Source organism: Salvelinus sp. IW2-2015, linkage group LG23, assembly GCF_002910315.2.
Source record: "Salvelinus sp. IW2-2015 linkage group LG23, ASM291031v2, whole genome shotgun sequence".
Classification (NCBI taxonomy): domain Eukaryota; kingdom Metazoa; phylum Chordata; class Actinopteri; order Salmoniformes; family Salmonidae; genus Salvelinus; species Salvelinus sp. IW2-2015.
This window is the reverse complement of record NC_036863.1, coordinates 10,354,373-10,376,924: the sequence shown is the minus strand read 5'-3', so window position 1 is coordinate 10,376,924 and position 22,552 is coordinate 10,354,373. Positions and strand designations below refer to the sequence as shown.

At 42.3% G+C, this 22,552-nt stretch overlaps 1 protein-coding gene across 1 annotated transcript in view; it reads right to left on the bottom strand.

Annotated features, from left to right (window-relative positions):
• LOC111950485 (rab effector Noc2) overlaps window positions 1-21,980 on the bottom strand; it is a 78,764-nt gene extending 56,784 nt beyond the window's left edge. The window contains exons 1-5 of the mRNA XM_070434245.1: window positions 21,694-21,980; window positions 14,249-14,348; window positions 13,627-13,770; window positions 13,324-13,453; window positions 7,296-7,382 (exon numbers count right to left, since the gene is read on the bottom strand). Of these exons, the coding sequence (XP_070290346.1) occupies window positions 7,296-7,382; window positions 13,324-13,453; window positions 13,627-13,770; window positions 14,249-14,325 (438 nt within the window). The 5' untranslated portion in view covers window positions 14,326-14,348; window positions 21,694-21,980. The remainder of the gene's footprint in view (window positions 1-7,295; window positions 7,383-13,323; window positions 13,454-13,626; window positions 13,771-14,248; window positions 14,349-21,693) is intronic.
• Window positions 21,981-22,552: the final 572 nt, after the last annotated feature.

Sequence of the window (22,552 nt, the reverse complement as noted above, 5' to 3'; positions counted from 1 at the left end):
TACTCGACCAGGTAATTGAGAGGACCAAGAGGTGGTATCAGAGGAAACAGACGCGCAGCGTGGACTCCATCTTCGGTGTTGGCCTCTCCGCTGTACCAATTAGATTGGGGGTGAATCCAGAAGTGGAGACTGAGCTAGTCCAATGGCCAAACAGAAGGATCTCCAGACAGCAGACGGTTAAACTGAGGACCACCCGGTCAGAACACAATGTCACAGGCAACCGCTGGACCTGAAAACTTCCCTACCAGGATCTCGACGTCTCAGTGGCAGAAGTGCAGTTGGAGAGGGGGACAAAGTGAAGCAAACTTGCTGAATCTTGTCCACAATGGTCAGAATTAACGTGTTACCAACAGAGAGGGCAACCCCGTGACAAAGTCCAGGGCCAGATGCGTACCAAGGTCGCCGGCGGGAATAGGTAGAGGGTGAAGAAGCCAGAGCTGGGCCGATTGGTACTCTTATTCTGCGCACAAACAGGACAAGCGGCAAAAACCTCCGGGTATGCTTTCCCATAGCAGGCCACCAAAATCGTCTGCGCTAGTTAGGCCATAAGTCCGAGCAAACGCCAGGTGGACAAGCTATCTTGCTGGCGTGGGACCACTGAAGGACAGCAGAATCGGACCGACCTTCAGGACGGAATCGAACCGACTGGCGGGTGGACTGGCGTTAGGCCGGGCTGGCGTCCGAAGGGCGCCATCAATCTCCATGTATACGGCTCCCACCGACAAATTCTGGGGGAAGAATCGTCTCAGTCTTGGCCCCACTCTCCTCCGTCTTGGAGGAACATCCGGGACAGGCCGTCCGCCTTCCCGTTCTTCGACCAGGTCCGGAACGTCAGGGAAATTTGAACGCGTCCAAAACAAAGCCCAGCCTGGCTGACGGAGAGTCTGAGACGTTTAAGCCGATTGCACGTAAGCCAGATTCTTGTGGTCAGTCCAGACCACAAACGGTTGCTCCGCTCCTCCAACCAGTGACGCCACTCCTCCAAGGCAAGCTTCACAGCGAGAAGCTCCGGTTACCCACATCGTAGTTTCTTTCAGCTGGAGAAAGACGACAAGAGTAGAAGGCGCAGGGATGGAGTTTACCGTCAGTGGAGCTACGCTGGGACAGGATGGCGCCCACCCCCACATCAGACGCGTCCACCTCAACAACAAACTGACGGGAAGTGTCAGGTTAGGAGAGAATCGGGGCGTTGGTGAATCGGCTCTTCAAGTCCAGAAATGCTCGGTCTGCCTCAGGAGTCCAACAGAAATTTCTGGTGCAAGACGTCAGGGCAGTTAAAGGGCGGGCCACCCGGCTGTATCACGGATAAACCTCCGATAGAAGTTCGCAAACCCCAGGAATCTCTGGAGCTGCAATCTCGTACCGGGCTGGGCCCAATCCCGAACCGCCCGAACCTTCTCTTGGTCCATCTTGATCTCTCCCTGGAGATGATGTACCCGAGGAAGGACGTCGTGTGGGCGTGAAAATCACACTTCTCAGCCTTGACGAACAGACGGTTCTCCAATAACCGCTGCAGGACCTGCTTGACATGCTGAACGTGGCTAGAAAGTTCCTTCGAGAAGATGAGGATATCATCCAGGTAAACGAACACAAAAATACCAATCATATCTCTCAGAACGTCATTCACCATACTTTGGAACACAGCAGGAGCGTTGGTCAGTCCAAACGGCATCACCTGGTACTCAAAATGTCCCATCGGAGTATTGGACCCAGTCAACCACTCGTCCCCCTCTTTGATCCAAACAAATGATAAGCATTACGTAAATCAAGCTTCGTAAAAACCGTAGCACCCTGTAAGGAATCGAAAGCCGAGCTCATCAAGGGCGGGGATACTTTTCTTGACCGTAATATCATTCAAACCCCGATAATCAATACACGGTCGAAGAGAGCCATCCTTCTTGCTCACAAAACAAATCCTGCTCCCAGAGGTGATGACGAGGGCCGAAGAGACCTGCAGCTAGAGACTCCTTGATGTAGGTCTCCAAGGCCTCACGTTCAGGTCGAGAAATACTGTATAACCGTCCTTGGGAAAGGCAGCTCCAGGAAACATATATCGCACAGTCATAAGGTCGGTGGGGAGGAAGGGACAGAGCCTTCTGTTTACTGAATACTTCACCCAACTCGTGATATGTTTCTGGAACCAGACAAATCCGAGCAGAGTCACTGACCTGACTGGAAACAGCAGGAGAACAGGCAGTCCTAAGGCAGTTAGCATGACACTCAATGCTCCAACTAGTTACCTTACCCGTCACCCAATCAAACGAGGGATTGTGTTCCTTCAGCCAGGGGTAACCAAGAACCAGAGGAACATGGGGCGAGGACAGAATGAAGAAGGAGATAAACTCTGAATGATTCCCCGACACCAACATCTTAACCGGTCAGTCCTCATAGTGATCCGTGCCAGACTACTGCCGTTCAGAGTGGTTGCTTCAATGGCTTCCGGCAATTGCTCCTTGGAAAGCCCCAGCTGTTCCACCAAGTCGGCATCAATAAAGCTGCCATCGGCACCTGAATCGATAAAGCGTTCATCTCTAAGCTCTGATCCTTATTCATAAGGGTCGCAGGAAAACGGGTCTGACAGGATCTTTGAGAGGTTGAAACTGGCTCGCTAACATTCCTCCCGAAACTAGCGAGCCGGGCAGTTTAACGGGCGCTGTGGACAAGCGGAGATGTAATGTCCCGAGCTACCACAGTAGAAACAGCTGTTGGTCTCACGTCTACGTTGGCGCTCCTCCTTAGTTAGCCCGTGTCGCCCCACTTGCATTGGTTCAGAATCTGGTGGCAAGACCCCTCCACTAATCCCGTGTGGGGAATAACGATCAATACGTTCTGGTTCACTTCCTGAACCGAATGGTACCCGAGTTGCTGATTGATTGGATGGACCCCACTGCTTCTCCCTCCTTCTCTCTCGGACTCTATTATCTACCCGAATAGATAAAGTGACCAAGCTGTCTAGGTCACTAGACTCTGGATAGGATATCAGCTCGTCCTTGAGTTGCTCCGACAACCCCTTGAAAAGCCGCTTGTAGTAACTCCTCATTCCAACCACTCTCAAGGCTGTGGACAAGCGGAGATGTAATGTCCCGAGCTACCACAGTAGAAACAGCTGTTGGTCTCACGTCTACGTTGGCGCTCCTCCTTAGTTAGCCCGTGTCGCCCCACTTGCATTGGTTCAGAATCTGGTGGCAAGACCCCTCCACTAATCCCGTGTGGGGAATAACGATCAATACGTTCTGGTTCACTTCCTGAACCGAATGGTACCCGAGTTGCTGATTGATTGGATGGACCCCACTGCTTCTCCCTCCTTCTCTCTCGGACTCTATTATCTACCCGAATAGATAAAGTGACCAAGCTGTCTAGGTCACTAGGCTCTGGATAGGATATCAGCTCGTCCTTGAGTTGCTCCGACAACCCCTTGTAAAAAGCCGCTTGTAGTAACTCCTCATTCCAACCACTCTCCACAGCCAATGTCCTGAACTCGATCATAAAGTCTGCCACACTGCGAGCTCCTTGGCGAAGAGTGAACAAACGTTTAGCTGAGTCCTTACCTCGGACTGGATGGTCAAAAAGCTTTCTCATCTCTCCCGTGAACTCCTGATATGAAGCCATGCAGGTCCCCTGTCGTTCCCAAACGGCTGAAGCCCATTCCAGAGCTCTTCCACGCAGCAGTTCAATAACAAAGGCTATCCTAGCCTTGTCAGTGGCGTACGAATGGGGCTGCAGATCAAACACTAACCCACACTGCATAAGAAACGAACGGCATCTTCCCAAATCCCCTTCATATTTATCAGGCGTCGGTACCTTGGGTTCACGGAAGGAAACCGCTCCAGACACGGCAGGTGAGATGGGTGAAACKGGTGGTGAATGAATCGCCGGCAAACTGAGCTGATCCTGGATTTGTGTCAAGCTAGCAGATAAGTTCTGGATTGAACCCGCTATCTCCTGTAGCGCCGTCTTGTGTTGTCCCAATGTCTTCCCCTGCTGGGTAATGGCATGGCAAACGGAGTCCAGGTCCGCTGGGTTCATCCTTGGCCGGATCGTTCTGTCACGTTCTTTCAAAATCGAACCCAGAAGCAGACCAGGACAAGGAGCGTAGGAAGAAGGTAAGTATTTATTTACAAGTGAATGTGAATGGGTAGATATATCCAGGTGGCGTAGCGGGCAGCGGTGGTGAGTTGATGGGAGTAAATAGGTGAATCCATGGGGTAGCGGAATCCTCCGACGACCAGGCGGGAATGGGGTAAATGATCCGGGTGAGTAACTGAAGACAAAACAAACGGAGGTAAGTTTAAGGCAAGCAATACGTAAAAAACAACAAAACAAATTCTATCCAACTTGAGGCTGATACTATGGCACAACATACTGTTCATGGCTAACGATCCGGCAGGGAATGGATGTCAGGTCCGGGCTTATGAAGAGGAGAGATGATGATCAGGACCAGGTGTGCAGATAGCTGATGGGATACAGGTGCGGGTAATCAAAACTCCCAACTGGCTACATAGCCCGGCAACCAGACAGGGTGCGTTCCAGGACGCCGGAAAAAAAACACTCCAGGACAGAACACAGGCAAAGAAACGACTCAGGAAACGGGATTCGTGACACAAATGAAGCACAAAATTACCCCCCCCTCCCCATGACCTAAACCAGTAATACGGTCAATCCCGAGATGCGAGAAGGACGGTATGACCATATGAAAATCTGGATACCGCTCAACCCTAATCTGAACACTAATCTGTGAGAGGGAGAGAAAGAGAGGAGAGTTAACAAAATAGAACTGAGTGAAAGGAAACTAAACTCAGGAGGGGCGCCTCCACAGAGGCATGTCATACCAAGCCCAAATCCGACTGAAGACAGCCATTTTGAGTAAGCACCGGCACCATCTATGGAAGGTCGATAAGGTGCCCTGTCAAACACTACCTTTCAAACGGTGACTATCTGCGGGAGCAGATTCACAGCAGAGGGGAATGACAAATGAAGACTGCCTTTTGAGGCACAGTGTGTGGTTAAAACATTAGGCAATGAAAACGATTTGAACATAAACATCTTTACGGTACAGTGCCCTCTCTCAATCCTCAATTCTGCAGAGCCGTGGAATTATTCATAAGCTACTGTGATCTCTCTGCTAAAACTAACCCCATCCTCATTCTCCCTCCACCTCCCCTATTAAAGTCAGGGGTGCCTGGTGATCCATATGTCAACATGGAGGAAATGAAACTTGAACAAAGGCGGCCTACCTAAAACCAAGAAGGTCTGTGCTGTACGGTAATAATACATCTAGTTTGTCAATTCACAGGCTCTATCTAAGCAGCTTTTTTGGGGCACATCCATGATATGGCTTTCCATGAGGGGAAAGTTGCAAATTACTTGAATAATCTGGATATAGGCCTACATATGGTAATATTACGTGGTTCAGATGTTCAATTACTCAGAGAAATGCCCCCACACAAGGAACAGGCCAACCAATAAACTCCTTGAGGGAGGCCAATGAAAATAGTCCTATAGCATAGTGAATGAATATAGGCCATTGACTGCTGTTACTGTAATTTCCAAAATGGTGTTCAGCTTGAATGACAACCAACAGTACAGCTGAAATAATGCACATCCGTTTTGTCTATGGCCAGGTATCAAGATCCTGATCCAAGATTGATATACGAATGGAGGAGAAAATGACAGGACTAAATTGCAGAACACTTTTGAAAGGCATACCTTGAAGTGTCTAGAATGCTCCATGTCGTTACTACAGTGCTGGCACATCCCTCGAAAAAAACCTGTCATCGCAAACACTTATCGCTCTTTTATCAGCATTAAAAGGCACATTTCCATAATCGAAAAGATGAAAGATGAATACCCCAATCAGGCTTGTGCATTGTAAACAACACTGTGGTGAGATGCCCATCCAGATCCTGCCAGCCCTGCTGATGACCAATGGGTGCCAAAATCAAACCCTGAGAGAAACCTTATACCTGGAGAAGCCAACCTGCAGCACTCTGTCTGAAGTCTGTCAGCTAGCTACAGCCCTGTGGGACCACAGACAGATACGACACTCAAAAAAATATATAAACACAACATGTAAAGTGTTGGTACCATGTTTCAAGAGCTGAAATAAATTATCTCAGAAATGTTCTATATGCACACAAAACATTCTCATATTTAGTGCACAAAAGTGTTTACATCCCTGTCAGTAAGCATTTCTCCTTTGGCAAGATAATCTAGCCACCTGGCAGGTGTAGCATATCAAGAAGCGAATTAAAGAGCATGATCATTACAGAGGTGCACCTTGTGCTGGGGACAATAAAAGGCCACTGAAATGTGCGGTTTTGTTACACAACACAATGCCACAGATGTCAGTTTTGAGGGATAGTGCAATTGACTGCAGCAATGTCCACCAGAGCTGTTGCCAGATAATTTAATGTTAATTTCTCTTCCATAAGCAGTCTCCAACGTTGTTTTAGAGAATTTGGCAGTATGTCCAACCGGCATCACATCTGCAGACCACGTGTGGGTAAGCAGGTTGCTGATGTCAACGTTGTGAACAGAGTGCCCCATGGTGGCGGTGGGGTTATGGTATGGGCAGGCATAAACTACGGACAATGAACACAAATACATTTTATCGATGGCAATTTGAATGCACAAAAATACTGTGACGAGATCCTGAGGCCCATTGTGAGGCCCATTCTTTCAAGGTATCTGTGACCAATATATGCATATCTGTATTCCCAGTCATGTGAAATACATAGATTAGGGCCTAATTTATTTATTTCAATTGATTGATTTCCTCATATGAACTGTAGCTCAGTAAAATCAATGAAATTGTTGCATGTTGTTGCATTTATATTTTAGTTCAGTATACACAGGTGGCTGCTGAGGGGAGAACGACTCATAATGGCTGGAACGGCGCAAATGGAATGGCATCAAACACCTGGAAACCATGTGTTTGATGTATTTTATAACATTCCACTAATTCCGCTCCAGTCAATACCAGGAGCACGTTCTCCCCAATTAAGGTGCAACCAACCTCCTGTGGTAAACATTGTCTCTGGATGCTGCTGCTGTTGCTAAGATACCTCCATGAAATTATACTGTTTTGCTTTTGTATTTCCATTGCACTTTTCTCAAACTAAAAGTGTTCACTGAATGGGCTTACCCCCTTATAAATATATAGGACTCACCACAATGGAAAGCATCCATCTGGTATATAATGTGAATAGTAATTTCAAGAATTATCAAAAATATGTTTTCATGTAGTTGCCAGTTCAACTGCAGATGGGCTATCCAATTGTAGGGATGCACGTTACCTCTCTGTGTTCACTGCAGATCTTGCACAGCCACTGAGTTCTCTTCTGACTGCACTGGGGCTCTATGCCACACTTGGTGCACACTTTCTGTAAGAGAGAGAGAGAATAACTTTTTTTTAAATAAGACCCGATTTTGAATTGACCATGAGTGGTGTACTGAGTAACGTGGACAAAACACAAAAAGGTCATACAATACTATTATATACTTTAATATGTATTATATACTGTGAGTTATAAAAAGTTATATAAATACTTAGCTATAAAGTTGTTGCACTTTGCCGCTGTCTTTTGTAACAGTAAAAAAAGCACATGATAATTTTACAGTTTGGCTTGAATTACTATACAAAATGCAATGTTCCATATTGAAATTGAAAACAGTCAGTGCCAAGTGAAAATCTTTTAGTAAGTCCAACAACTCTGTACTTCATAAAATTGGAGCGTGCCTGATAAAAAATATCCTGCAATAATGAAATGAATGTCAATAAATATAAAGCTTTTGAAAGGACACTTTTTATTGTTTAAAGAACGAAACAGAATAAAAATCACTGATATTCAATTATAGTGTAGCATCAATAGTTATCAAAGTGTTGGAAATTTGCTGAGCCATCACAGCCAAGTTAGTGACATTGAAAAGTTCACAGAAAAGTCACTGTGACACATCATGTATTTCCATGATGTGAAGTCAAGTCATTGCACAACTCAACAAAACACTGCTCAACCTCCTCCCACCACAAATAAAGGGGGTGAGTCATTTGAACATGCAGACTTATGCGGAATTTCAAATGGGCTCTAGCCCCTACACACTAGGAACTTCTGAAGACAGCTTCCTTCTGCACTCTGAATGGCTGGCTGGGTGTAGTTTTCATCATATTGCATCAATCTATCCAGTCCTCTCAGATCTACAGCAGTGGCTAGGGAGTAAGGGCTAAGGGATCGACTTGGAACTGAGCATTAATACAATCATCAGAAAAATATTTGTAAATGTTGAAAGTGCGTGGGAGACGGAGAGAAACAAAATGGTGCAGTTTGAGGCCATGTGGCAGAGAGTGATATGGGCGCTGGAGATGTGTGAGCAGGTGGGTCTGGGCAGGGATGATGCTGTGGATGTTTGTAGGCTCTCGTTTGTATGTGTATGTTTTGCATTGCTTAAAATGGCAAAAATCCATTATCTTACAACAAGAAAAACATTTGTATGTCCCTAGAGAACAACAAAGATCTTCAGTGTGTTCACCTAGCGTAGCCTTTGACAAAGCGAGAGCTTGGTTGGATATAGCAGTGTAAAAAACATCCGATTACATTACCTGAAGAATCGATTTGGAAGCAGGGTTGATTATGATGTTGAAAAGCAAGCATTTCGCTACACCCGCAATAACATCTGCTAAATATGTGTATGTGACCAATAACATTTCACTTGATAAAGTCAAGGAAGCTTTAATCAAGCCTAATGCAATGGAGGAGAGACCTTGGTTGAAGTGCTCATAATTGTCACGCCCTGACCTTAGAGATCCTTTTTATGTCTCTATTTTGGTTGGTCAGGGCGTGAGTTGGGGTGGGTATTCTATGTTTTTGTTCTATGTTTTCTATTTCTATGTGTTTGGCCGGGTGTGGTTCTCAATCAGAGGCAGTTGTCTATCGTTGTCTCTGATTGAGAACCATACTTAGGTAGCCTTTTCCCACCTGTGTTTTGTGGGTAGTTGTTTTCTGTTTTGTGTTGCTGCACCTTACAGGACTGTTTCGTTCATTCTCTTTGTTATTTTGTTTAGTGTTCTGTTTTTAATAAAATAACATGAACACTTACTACGCTGCGCTTTGGTCTGACTACTCTTCATCCGACGACGAAAATCGTTACAATAATTGTCTTTCCTGAAGTAACTCAGTATTTTTAGAGAGTGAGAGAGAAATAGAATATCTGGGTCTCCACCTCCTAAGATCAAACATTTTTGGTCAACAGCCACTAAAATAGTAGTTTACTGTAACAGAATGTTTATATAAATGGAATATTATGCCAAAACGCTGGCCATCGCACGGAAGATTTGCTTCTGGGTTCCAGGATAACTGGCTCAAAGATGCCTGACTATAGCCATCTCATCTGTACTCTAGCTACAGAGCATAGTCTGATGGATGTGTACACCTGTCAGTTTTCACACCCAGAGCAGGTCTTCTTCTGAAGACTACAGTCACCTAGTGACCAATACATTTGTCTACCTTCCAATTACATACTAATAAATCTGAGCTGTGTTTAGACTGGGGGCATTTATTGACAAGACTGTAAACATTCAACAAGTAGTATATATGCAAACATATGAATTAGCTCAAATGTGATATCTATCTCCACTGTGGGGAATTCCATTTTTTTTACTGAATAAGCAGTAGCTTACTTCATACGAGAAGTTGAAAGGAAAACGTAACAAGTCTAGAATCACAGTGTGTCAATGACCTAAAGTGTGTGTTGTTATATTGAGACAGATGCCGCCGCTCCCACACCTGCAGCGAACTGAGGGTCATATCAAATCAAAGTTTATTTGTCACATACATAAATTAGCAGATGTTAAATCGAGTGCAGCAAAAAGCTTATGTTTCTAGCTCCAGCAGTGCAGTAAATGTCTAACAGTATTTTACTAATACAGAAATAATAAATAAAATATATATTTTAATCATAATAACTAGAAATGAAGAAATATCAGAATGAGCAATATCAGAGTCCGGAATATAAATACATGGTCGGTTTAGACAGTATGGACAATATAAAAGTAGGAAAAGGTATGTACAGCAGTAGTTATATAGAATGAGCTATGTATATATAATGTGTGTAATCAATTAGCTTAATTTCTCAGAAATCAATTGCCATTTCAACAAAATAATGTTGTAGGAATGGTAATCTTGTCTTATTCAACGATTTCAGAACAATAAACATTACGTAAACATTATTAAAGTGACTAGTTTTCAATGACTCTATATACTACATAGGGCAGCAGTGTCTAAGGTACAGGGTAGAGTACTGGGCAGTACCCAGTTAGTGACAGTGTCTAAGGTGCAGGGCATAGTACCGGGCGGTAGCCGGCTAGTAACAGTGTCTAATGTGTAGGGTAGAGTAGCCGGCGGTAGCAGACTAGAAACAGTGTCTAAGGAGCAGGGTAGAGTAGCGGGCAGTAGCTGGCTAGTGACAGTGTCTAAGGTGCAGGATAGAGTAGCTGGTGGTAGCTGGCTAGTGTCTAAGGTGCAGGGTAAAGTAGCGGGCAGTAGCCGGCTAGTGACTTTTCTCTAAAGTTGCAGGGTAGAGTACCGCATGGTAGCGGCTAGTACAGTGTCTAAGGTGCAGGTAAGAGTAGCTGGGTAGCTGGCTAGTGTCTAAGGTGCAGGGTAAAGTAGCGGGCACAGTAGCGGCTAGTGACTTTCTCTAAAGTGCAGGGTAGAGTACCGCATGGTAGCCGGCTAGTAACAGTGTCTAAGGTGAAGGGCGGAGTACCGGGCACTACCCAGCTACTGACAGTGTCCAAGGTGCAGGGTAGAGTAGCGGGCGGTAGCTGGCTAGTGTCTAAGGTGCAGGGCAGAGTACCGCGAGGTAGCCGGCTAGTGACTTTCTATAAAGTTGCAGGGTACAGTACCGCACGGTAGCCGGCTAGTAACAGTGTCTAAAGAGCAGGGCAGGGTAGTGGGCAGTAGCCGGCTAGTAACAGTGTCTAGAGAGCAGGGCAGGGTAGTGGGCAGTAGCCGGCTAGTAACAGTGTCTAAAGAGCAGGGCAGGGTAGTGGGCAGTAGCCGGCTAGTAACAGTGTCTAAGGTGCAGGGCAGGGTAGTGGGCGAAGGCAGGGTAGTGACTTCATTAGCTGTGTGTGTGCGCATGTCTCCCCATTCCCTGGATGGGCCTGTATTTGCACAGCTTTACACAGTCCAACCGGTCATCATCGAGCATCACACAGTCCCTAGCAGCATCCTTAAGTTTGGGATTGGACACACTTAATATATTGGATTCCTCCACACCTGTCCCTCCCAGTTAGGATGGTGAAGATATCCACATATCCATTTCCTATGAGACTGTAAACACAGCCTGCTCTATGTTCCTCTTCCAGGGCTTTGCTGCCCTCTCCTGTGCCTTAAGTTTAGTACCGGGCTTTTCCTTCCGACAATCTTCAAACTGACCTCTCAACATTTGCTTTCATGTAGTCGAGCGATACATAAAACAGTCTAGCATAGACTCCTTAAGGAGTTTGCATAACATCATTGAACATATCATGCAACGTCAACTAATCTACAGTATTTGTACATTTTTTACAGGGAAATTAGTAGGAGAATGAGTATATTCAGAACTATTTGCCCATTTGATATGTTATTTTACATAGATTATCATTAAACACTCCCGCTTTCATTCTTTAGGTAAGCAATTTAGGCATTCACATCTGAGGTCTCTGCTGCAACCCTATGGTGAAAAGTGATTACTACAAGCTGGCTATCCAGTCAAGTCCATGCTTTGGAACAGTGAATTGAACTGCCATTCACTACAATTAAACAATATTCCCTAATGACGAGTCCTATACATTCTGTTTACTAGGTCTGTGCCTTGCTTGGCGAGAGTAATTACGTTATAGACATGACAGAGCTCTTGTAAGTATCTGTTTGAGATGAGAGCCATTATAGGCACTATTGAACAGCAGAATGAACCCCCTCTTATCTGGTTTATACAGTCGCATACCAATTATTACATTTCCTCTCAGAGACCCACATAATCTATTTCCCCTGGGTTGTTTCATTTCCTCCCTTCTGATCTCATTACGTCCCAGTGCCATTGGCCTCTAGCACATGGAGCAGAGGAGTTGGAGAGAACACTCGGAAAAGGCTATGACCAATCTAGATAAAGCTACTGGTCATAGGAGAAGTTCAATGGGCTTCATGGCCAATATGTCAAACCCACAGTATCTGTAGGAGAATACTACAATTGTAATGATTCACGGTTAAAAAGAGTAGTGAACGCATCTCATCATCAAGCCTTTAGTTGAATCAGGTGTGTTAATTATCAACATCATCGATAAATACAAAAGCATATTTTTTTGACACAGTTACTTTCCATTATCGACAGGGCTCTAGACTAACTTTTTCCAGTGTCATCAATAAGTAAGACAAGAAAGAAGTTGGCTATTTCATCTAACTTACTCAGGGAATGCATGATTGACATTTTAATTTGCAACATTTCAAAATAGGATTCAGAATGATCAGTTATTTTTGGCTCTTTAGAGATGAATTTACCCCAGTTTGTTTGTGGATATTGACCTAGGCTATATGTTACATAATACACCACCCGAGGAAGTGGGAACTCAAAACACATTAGCTAGATTACAAATTTTAAATAGGATATTGTTGCTAGATAGCCATATAATTGATCTAACAGTAAATGTAAAGCGGCAATCTGCAGTTCAAACAATAACAAAGTGAGGGATGGGGCTGGAGAAATGTAACCACTCAAATTCTTAGATAGATGGTCAGTCATTGCACCCATAGCTCTATGACATCAAAAGTATAGTTTCAACCATGTTTTGAGGCTATAATAGTGTTGTTTTTTTTACAATTACCTTGTTTACAAACAATGGAGTAAATCAATCTTCTATTTGGGGTTCTGATGGGGTACAACAGTTGAACTAAGCTCATAAAGGCATTTATAACTTTTGATTCTTGTCTAACATTGGGTATATCTCATTAATTTAATCGCATATTGAACCTTTAAAGTCCTACAAAAACGTTCCATTGGTAGGCTACTTGATGTATTCACCCCAAATCGCACGCATGCTCCGGTTGTAAACTAGTGCCATTGCCTAATCACAAAAATTACAGATGTAAGCAAAATTGATTCGATAAGAGGAAGGCAATATCGGTATTGGTAATTTATTGTCCCTGCTCTATCCCCTACAGTACTTTCAAATGCTGGGAAGAGTTACGGATTAAGAGATTTGGATGAAAACCAAAGACACTGCAACCCTTCAGGTCTGTTTGGGCCTCTGCTATAGTAGAACAGAAGAGTAGGTGCGGTGGCCTTTACCTTGCAGCAGTCCTGACAGAAGACGGAGGGGGTTCCAAGGAGGCCCAGGACCTCCCCACACAGCAGGCACTGGGACAGGCCGTTCCCCAGCGCACTCTTCTTCATGTTGTCCAGACGCTCCACCAGCCTCCTGGGACACACACACACACACACACACACAAATACTAAAGTTGGCTATGTACTGCAACTGACAGCTTTAAGGATAGTCATTCCAGATAAACTACCAGAAATTCATGGTTTTATTCTAGTTTTCAATAGCATTACCAACCGCATGTGTGGTGTGTGTGCGCGCGTGCGTCCTACCCGATGCGGAGCTGTTCAATCTGTTCCAGTTCCTCAGCCCTGCGGATGACACTAAGGATGTTCTCCATCTCCTGCTGCTCCAGCATCTGGCTCTTCCTCTGTCGGTCTGTACAGAAGGTGTGGACAGACCAGCCTGTCTGCAGCCTGGGACACAGACACAAATGTTGCTTTACGCTGTTCATCAATTTTCATGTTTATTCTTTTGTGTCATTACATGTGGCAGTGCAGCCCAAAGTGAAACATGTTACGTGGCTAACACAGGCTTATGCATGCATGTATGCACGCCTTACAGAAATATCTATCCTGCTAGCAAAAACATCTCCTTATATGACTGCACTGAACACAAACAAACTAGTACACGTGCAAAATGTATCAAATACATAAATATACATTGTAGTGTAAACAAATGGTCACAATGGTTTTATAAAACAGAACTGCCATGCTATCAAAAACAAGTTACAACAAAACACACACTGAGTTCTACAACAAAAACTATACCATGTGATGAAAATAATGATGGGCACAGGAATACTTCACACAACCATTACATCTTCCTCAGGTAACACAGCAACAACACTCACATACTTAGTGAGATGGTAGAGATTTTGGAGTGCGTACTCACTTGGCTCGAAGGGCCAGCTGCCGGTCGTTGGGACAGACCCACTGATCGTTCCCTGTCCCAAACATGGCCTCCGTCATCTTTTGAGGGCTGATGACAAGGGCTGCAAAAACACATCCAGACACTCAGTCCTACTAAATGAAAGGCTACACCCCATCTGGGAAAATCACTTCAAATAGATATTGACCCAGTACTGTATTACACCCTCTAATTGAGTTTAGTTGTATATACTTGTGGCTTTTGTACATAGATCGCAATAGGAAAGAAGTTTGTATGACATTATCAAAATACGTTGATAAGTGAATGAGTACTGCTAGGGAAGAAAGTGAAAACCAAATCAACAACATGATAAAAACGGACCTACAGATAATAAACTGACCAATCAGTAAGCAAAGAAGATGGAGGGTTATGTCCATGAAGAGAGGGGCATAAAAGTGTGCCTATGTCTCGGCTCTGTAGGGCAGCTAACACGAGACCAGAAGTCAGTTCTGGGTGGATCTTCACAGTGTAGGCAGAAATACAAGTCTCTGTTGCCAATGACAATTTCAATAATGCTTCCTGCCTTGGGCAACAGATCATCGTGATGGTCACGCCATCTCCATTTGTCTGCCAGGCAATACATCCATTTCTTCAGTTGTTTGTGTAATATATTCATCAACAGTGCGTGTGAAATGGTCCACTAGCATGAGCCAACAACAACATGTTATTGTCCACAAATATGTTATTTTTCCTTTTCTTCTTTACTCTTAGATTGTACTAACACGTGCTATTAGTAGAACATCAATGTCCAGTAAATGGGTAGCTCCTGGATAAACCCATTACTGATTGTAATTTCAAATGGAAAAGGATGAAAGAAGGCCCTCGTATCCAAACAAACAGATGACATTCTTGTTGGGAGTGTATTGATGTGTGTATCTTAGAGGGCAATGCAAAGGTAAAAGCATTTGTCTCTGTGAAGTAGAGCAAAGGCAGCTATTTATCACAGGCCCAAACAATGAGTCACCCAGTTCTCTGGTATGTGGGCACGCATGCAAACAACCATTACTGCTGATTTCACCCTGCTGGAAAATGGTTTGCTTTACTGAGTACTGTTACCAGACTATCAATAAGGAATTATAAGCACTGTGGAAAACATCTGCCTACTTCCCTCATAGGGGAGGACAGCACATGCACACACACAACATTCATTCACATTGTGTAACCTAATTTATCATGTCAATATCCAAGTCACTGTCCTAATTTCTAAGTGTTGTTGGGACACAGCAAGGGTCTGAGTGCCCCACTCTCATTTGAGAGGTATCACAATTCCAGTGGGTCAGAAGTTTACATACACTAAGTTGGAAAGAGGGGTTTACTATTTAAATTATGCATTCTTTGATTCTGCTCCCCCTCTCGCTCCCCCACTAACAAACACACTACTGTAGATGCAGAGCCCCTGGTGTAAAGGGTAATGCTCCCCTTCTCTAACCACATGTAGGCCTACTCCTCTCCCACCGAAGACCGGGGTTCAATCACTGCACCAACCCTTCAAGCTATTTTTTACCAATTCCCTGTATACCTCTGGCATTTAAAATTGGTCTCAAAGTGAAAATACTTATGAAAATTCTTTAAAAAAAAGTTTAAATTCCATTAAAAAACAACACTGATAACATGTATAATGCGATGGACTTTATAAGGTGATTTGGGCATGAGCTAAACATCTGCAGAGACGTTTACAGCAAACGTAATCTCCACAAAATGTCCTTTAAATGTATATCACTGTGCGCAGGTCGTTAATCTGTTGGATTGAATCCAATGCCGGCCTCGGGCTACATCTCAGTAGGCAAAAATAGAAACCTCGACCTTGCTTTTTCTCTTTCATTACCACTAATTGCAAAAGACAGGGACACAGATATCATATAGGCTTCTGTTAATTGACCAGGACAGAAGCAACTTTAGAACATTTTAAAATATATTTTATGAACATTAATATTTTTTTTACTCTTTCCCTCGCTAACACTTACAACCTCCCTACCACGAATATTCTCTGGCTATAAACCTAAAACAGCATGTCACAGAGATGCCACCGTGTTCTTGTTTATTGCTGAGCAATTAAATCTATTTACCTTTCCAACCCACCTAATGGCCTTTGTTCAACACTCGTGCTCTGGCCTCAGCCCCGGCTGACTGCATTAAGTACGGCTAGAGCACAGCATACAAAAACAGCAGAATTCATTAGGACACAAACACGTTTACAGGTTTCAGATTGAATTTGCCAAATTAGTGAGATGAAACTCTACATCTACATCAAATATCATAGTGCTCACAAACTTCCCTTTTTGGCCCTGTAACATGTACATAAACAATTTTCAAGAAGAAAATAGAGTATTGTCAGCTTGTTACATCAGGTAATTCAATTATGTATGTGCATACAAAGAGATATGCTCAATCTATAACACACTGCCTTGTGATATACTTCAAAGTGCACTTTTTCCAACGAATTGGCTATGAAACAGAGCAACATTAAAGCAGTCATCATCGGCTCTTATCTGGCAGTAATAAATGACTGATTTCCAGCACACGTCTCAACCTTATCAAACAGTCTTTCCATTACATAAACTACAGGGATCTATCTAGCTCTGGGGCAATCGCTCTCTGCACCTTTTCAAGGGGAAAACCTGCCTTGGCACAAAGCTGTTGGCAAACAGTCAAAAGAAGGGAGAGAAACTGTTTACCTGTAAAATTTCCCCCCTTCCTTTGAACGAGCAAGAGCTATGAGAGTCAGTTATATCGCTTTGCTGCGGGCTAGGCCTGTGAACAAACAAAAGGCGAGAGCGAGGAAAAGAAGGAAACAGTGAAGTCAGGGGTTTAGCTCTCAGTCGTAGTTCAGAGCCTGCCTTCCTTGTCTGACAGGCTGGTCACATGACAGGAGAACAATTCCCCACAGAAACATCCTGTTCCTTCCAGATGAATGCACTGTAAGTCACTCTGACTTATAAGAGTGTCTGTTAAATTACTCATATAAATGTAAAACAGACTACTGTGATTGACTAGGATAACAAAAGCAGTGCCATGGCTCTCCACCCGACGCAAGCACACAGGAAAAGGCTAACATGGTTACCATTGACATGCTTTTACCAACAATTTTGAGAGTCTCCTTTATCTTATTTGGGGAGGGCCCTTTGTGCATAATGCAAGTCATTGAAATTAAATGTGGCAGTGTTGCTTTCAATTGCTGTAACTCGTCTGTTGTTGTAATGTGTATGCCCTGGCTGATTGAGGTTGAATGTGAACTCTACCTGAGGACCCAGTCCTCTGTGATTCCATGTACAAAGTATATGTAGGCATTATTCTCCAAATCTATTTAGACTGAATGAATACATTTGTTTATGTGGCCCATTCAAAACATTTTTAGCATATAGAACAGCATGAAGCAATTGCCATCAAAATCTTACCAGGTGGGATATAAAAAGTGATACAAATGTGACCCCCCCCCCCCCCAAATGAAAATGCCTAATTGCCTAGAGTTCATGTGTAGCACAGGTTTAACAGTCATGTCTCTGATATATTGCTAATCTACCTGCTTGTTTTCAGGTGACTTTAGAGTGGCACGTTTCTAGTGACAACAACTTTACTTATACAGTCTGTCCCTACACAGGATTCAGTGTCTCTTGTGGTTTCTGTACTTGTTCATTTAGGCGGCAGGTAGCCTAGCAGTTTGGGCGTTGGGCCAGTAACCGAAAGGTTGTTGGTTTGAATATCTGAGCTGACAAGGTGAAGAATCTGTCGATGTGCCCTTGAGCAAAGCACTTAACCCTTATTTGCTCCAAGGGTGCTGTTCTACTATGGCTGACCCTGTAAAACAACACATTTCACTGCATCTATCTGGTATGTGACAATACAAAATACATCTAATTATGTCTTTGATGCATTTTCTGTGCTGTAAACGTTTCTTTCAATATAAAGTTTTGACATGTTGTGCTGAAATCTTCAGTCAGCTATTTCATTAATGAAAGGAACTTCAGGCCAAGGTGAATGTTTGTATGCATTTAGTTATTAAGCATAAAGTATGTGCCATGAATTGTAGCTCACAGATAACATTGCTTTAGTTTGAAATACTATGAAGAGGTAATTTCTCTACCGAGGTAAAGTTGGTTTTATATTCACACATTCAACAGACATCCTTACGTCATTACATCATTACGGAAGGGTTTTCTAATGATCAATGACATTCATCAGACATTCACCAAAAGCCATTTACAAATGTAAAAATCAATAACTAAATTATTCTATAAATGTTGGGTATACTTTTACAACCTTTGCTTTGAGTAAACATTCCAGTTCTGATTTGATAGAAATACATAACATCTATAAAATGCCATTTAAAGCTATATAAATCAATAACGTTTTCACTGATTATGACAGAAAAATCAAACTAGGTATGATTTATTCTATGAATGTCTAGCATACTTTTACAAACTTTTGTTTTGAGTAAACATTCCAGTTTTGATTTTATAGAAATACATAAAATCTATAAAATTTCATTTAAAGAAGTATAAATCAATAACTAATTCACCGTTTGTCACAGAAACATCAAACTAAGTAGGATTTATTCTATAAATGTCTAGCATACTTTTACAACCTTTGTTGAGGAAAAATTCCAGTTCTGATTTGATAGAAATACATACAATACATGTTTCTGTGACAAACAATGAATTCGTTATTGATTTACACAGCTTTAAACTTGAATTTGATAGATTTTATGTATTTCTACAAAATCAAAACTGGAATTCTTCCTCAAAACAAAGGTTGTAAAAGTATGCTAGACATTTATAGAAAATATCTTACCTAGCTTGATGATTCTGTCATAATCAGTGAAAATGTTATTGATATATATTATACAAACAGTTGAAGTTGGAAGTTTACATACACTAAGGTTGGAGTCATTAAAACACTCCACATATGTCTTGTTAACAAACTGTAGTTTGGCAAGTCGGTTAGGACATCTACTTTGTGCATGAGACAAGTAATTTTTCCAACAATTGTTTACAGACAGATTATTTCACTTATAGTTCACTGTATCACAATTCCAGTGGGTCAGAAGTTTACATACACTAAGTTGGAAAATTCCAGAAAATGATGTCATGACTTTAGAAGCTTCTGATAGGCTAATTGACATAATTTGAGTCAATTGGAGGTGTACCTGTGGATGTATTTCAAGGCACACTTCAAACTCAGTGCCTCTTTGCTTGACATCATGGGAAAATCAAAAGAAATCAGCCAAGACCTCAGAAAAAAAATTGTAGACAAGTCTGGTTCATCTTTGGGAGCAATTTCCAAATGCTTGAAGGTACCACGTTCATCTGTACAAACAACAGTACGCAAGTATAAACACCATGGGACCACACATCCGTCATACCGCTCAGGAAGGAGACGCGTTCTGTCTCCTAGAGATTAAGGTACTTTGGTGCGAAAAGTGCATATCAATCCCAGAACAACAGCAAAGGACCTTGTGAAGATGCTGGAGGAAACAGGTACAAAACGATCTATATCCACAGTTAACCGAGTCCTATATCGACATAACTTGAAAGGCCGCTCAGCAAGGAAGAAGCCACTGCTCCAAAACCACCATAAAAAAAGCCAGACTACGGTTTGCAACTGCACATGGGGACAAAGATCGTTCTTTTTGGAGAAATGTCCTCTGGTCTGATGAAACAAAAATAGAACTGTTTGGCCATAATGACCATTGTTATGTTTGGAGGAAAAAGGGGGAGGCTTGCAAGCCGAAAAACACCATCCCAACCATGAAGCACGGGGCGGCAGCATCATGTTGTGGGGGTACTTTGCTGCAGGAGGGACTGGTGCACTTCACAAAATAGATGGCATCATGAGGATGGAAAATATGTGGATATATTGAAGCAACATCTGAAGACATCAGTCAGGAAGTTAAAGCTTGGTCGCAAATGGGTCTTCCAAATGGACAATGACATACTTCCAAAGTTGTGGCAAAATGGCTTAAAGACAACAAAGTCAAGGTATTGGAGTGGCCATCACAAAGCCCTGACCTCAATCCCATAGAACGTTTGTGGGCAGAACTGAAAAAGCATGTGCGAGCAAGGAGGCCTACAAACCTGACTCAGTTACACCAGCTCTGTCAGGAGGAATGGGCCAAAATTCACCCAACTTATTGTGGGAAGCTTGTGGAAGGCTTCCCAAAATGTTTGACCCAAGTTAAACAATTTAAAGGCAATGCTACCAAATACTAATTGAGTGTATGTAAACTTCTGACCCACTGGGAATGTAATGGGGGAAAAAATGAAATAAATCACTCTCTCTATTACTATTCTGATATTTCACATTCTTAAAATAAAGTGGTGATCCTAATTGACCTAAGACAGGGAATTTTTACTAGGATTAAATGTCAGGAATTGTGAAAAACTGAGTTTAAATGTATTTGGCTAAGGTGTATATAAAGTTCCAACTTCAACTGTATATATATATTTTAAATTCAATTTTATAGATGTTGTGGTATTTCTATCAAATCAGAACTGGAATGTTTACTCAAAGCAAAGGTTGTAAAAGTACACTAGACATTTATAGAATAAATCACACCTTGTTTGATGTTTCTGTGACAATCACTGAATTCATTATTGATTTATACAGTTTAAAATGGCATTTGATAGATTTAATGTATTTCTATGAAATAAAAACTGGCATTTGTATTCACAACAAGGTTTTAAAAGTATGTTAGACATTTATAGAATAAATCATATCTAGTTTGATGATTCTGTCATAACCAGTGAAAATGTTATTGATATATATATATATATATTTAATGCCATTTTATAGACGTTAGTGTATTTCTATCAAATCAGAACTGCAATGTTTACTCAAAGCAAGGGTTGTAAAAGTACACTAGAAGACATTTATAGAATAAAACCTGCCTAGTTTGATGTTTCTGTGACAAACGGTGAATTAGTTATTGATTTATCCTTCTTTAAATGGCATCTTATAGATTTTATGTATTTGTTTCAAATCAAAACTGGAATGTTTACTAAAAACAAAAGGTTGTAAAAGTATGCTAGACATTTATAGAATAAATCATACCTAGTTTGATGTTTCTGTAACAAACGTTGAATTAGTTATTGATTTAAACCACTTTAAATGGCATTTTATAGATTTTATGTATTTCTATAAAATCAAAACTGGAATTTGTATTCACAACAAAGGTTGTAAAGGTATGCTTGACGTTTATAGAATAAATCATATCTAGTTTGATGATTCTGGGACAAATGGTGAATTAGTTATTGATTTTTACATTTTTAAATGGCTTTTGGCAAATGTCTGTTGAATGTGTGATAAATGTTAGTTGAATGTCTGTTGAATGTGTGATAAATGTTTGTTGAATGTCAGTTGAATGTCCAAATGTGTGAATATAAAACCAACTTTACCTCGGTCATTTCTCTTACCTGTGTGTGTCCGGAGATGGAGGTCAATAGTGGATCCGGGCAGGTTTTCCCTCTCTCTGCTCCAGCTGCTCCTGGAACTTGACGTGAACTCGGCACAAAAACACCTGTCTGGTACAATGAAAACACATCCAATTCAGGGAGGCTTTGGAGTGGACTTCTGTGCTGTTTCCTCCTGTCAATTAATTAGAAGGGATATGGGAACGACCATTTCTAGTGTCACAGGGAGCAAACGACAGCCATGTAATGGTTCCTTTTGCTTCCCAATGTGTCGTTAGCTTGGCACAGTGGACGAGTGGTTCAGGTTATCTGGTGGCGGCTGCTCCCCCCACCCACCCACCCACCCACCCACCAGAGAAAGTCATTAGCCCACGTGTGCTCTGCTCCCCACTGCAAACAGCAGCCTCTCTCTGGGCTTATGGAAATGGGAGAGAGAGAGAGGATTGTATGGCAAGTGTTCTAGTTCAGTGTTCGACCAGTGTTCTGTGGCATAATAGACATATTTACATTTTCCATTATAAAACCATTGCTGTCTCATCATAATTGTGTATAATGCAAATATTGCAAATAATGTTAAATGTACATGTTCATTTCTTAATACTCATACTTTGAGGCATTAAATACAATCATTGCATTATACACAATTCTGATGACTGTATGTATGAATTGATTGTATCAATTCGAGACAAATAGGATAAAGGTGTGATGACCATTCAGGACTGAAACAGCTAAAAACTAAAGTTAATCATGCATAGGTCAACTTCATTATAAGGGACCAATGAGCATGCCCCTCAAAAGTCTCGAAGCAACTAAAGGGCAAGCATCTCTAATGACAACAGAGCACATCTGTCACACACTCTCA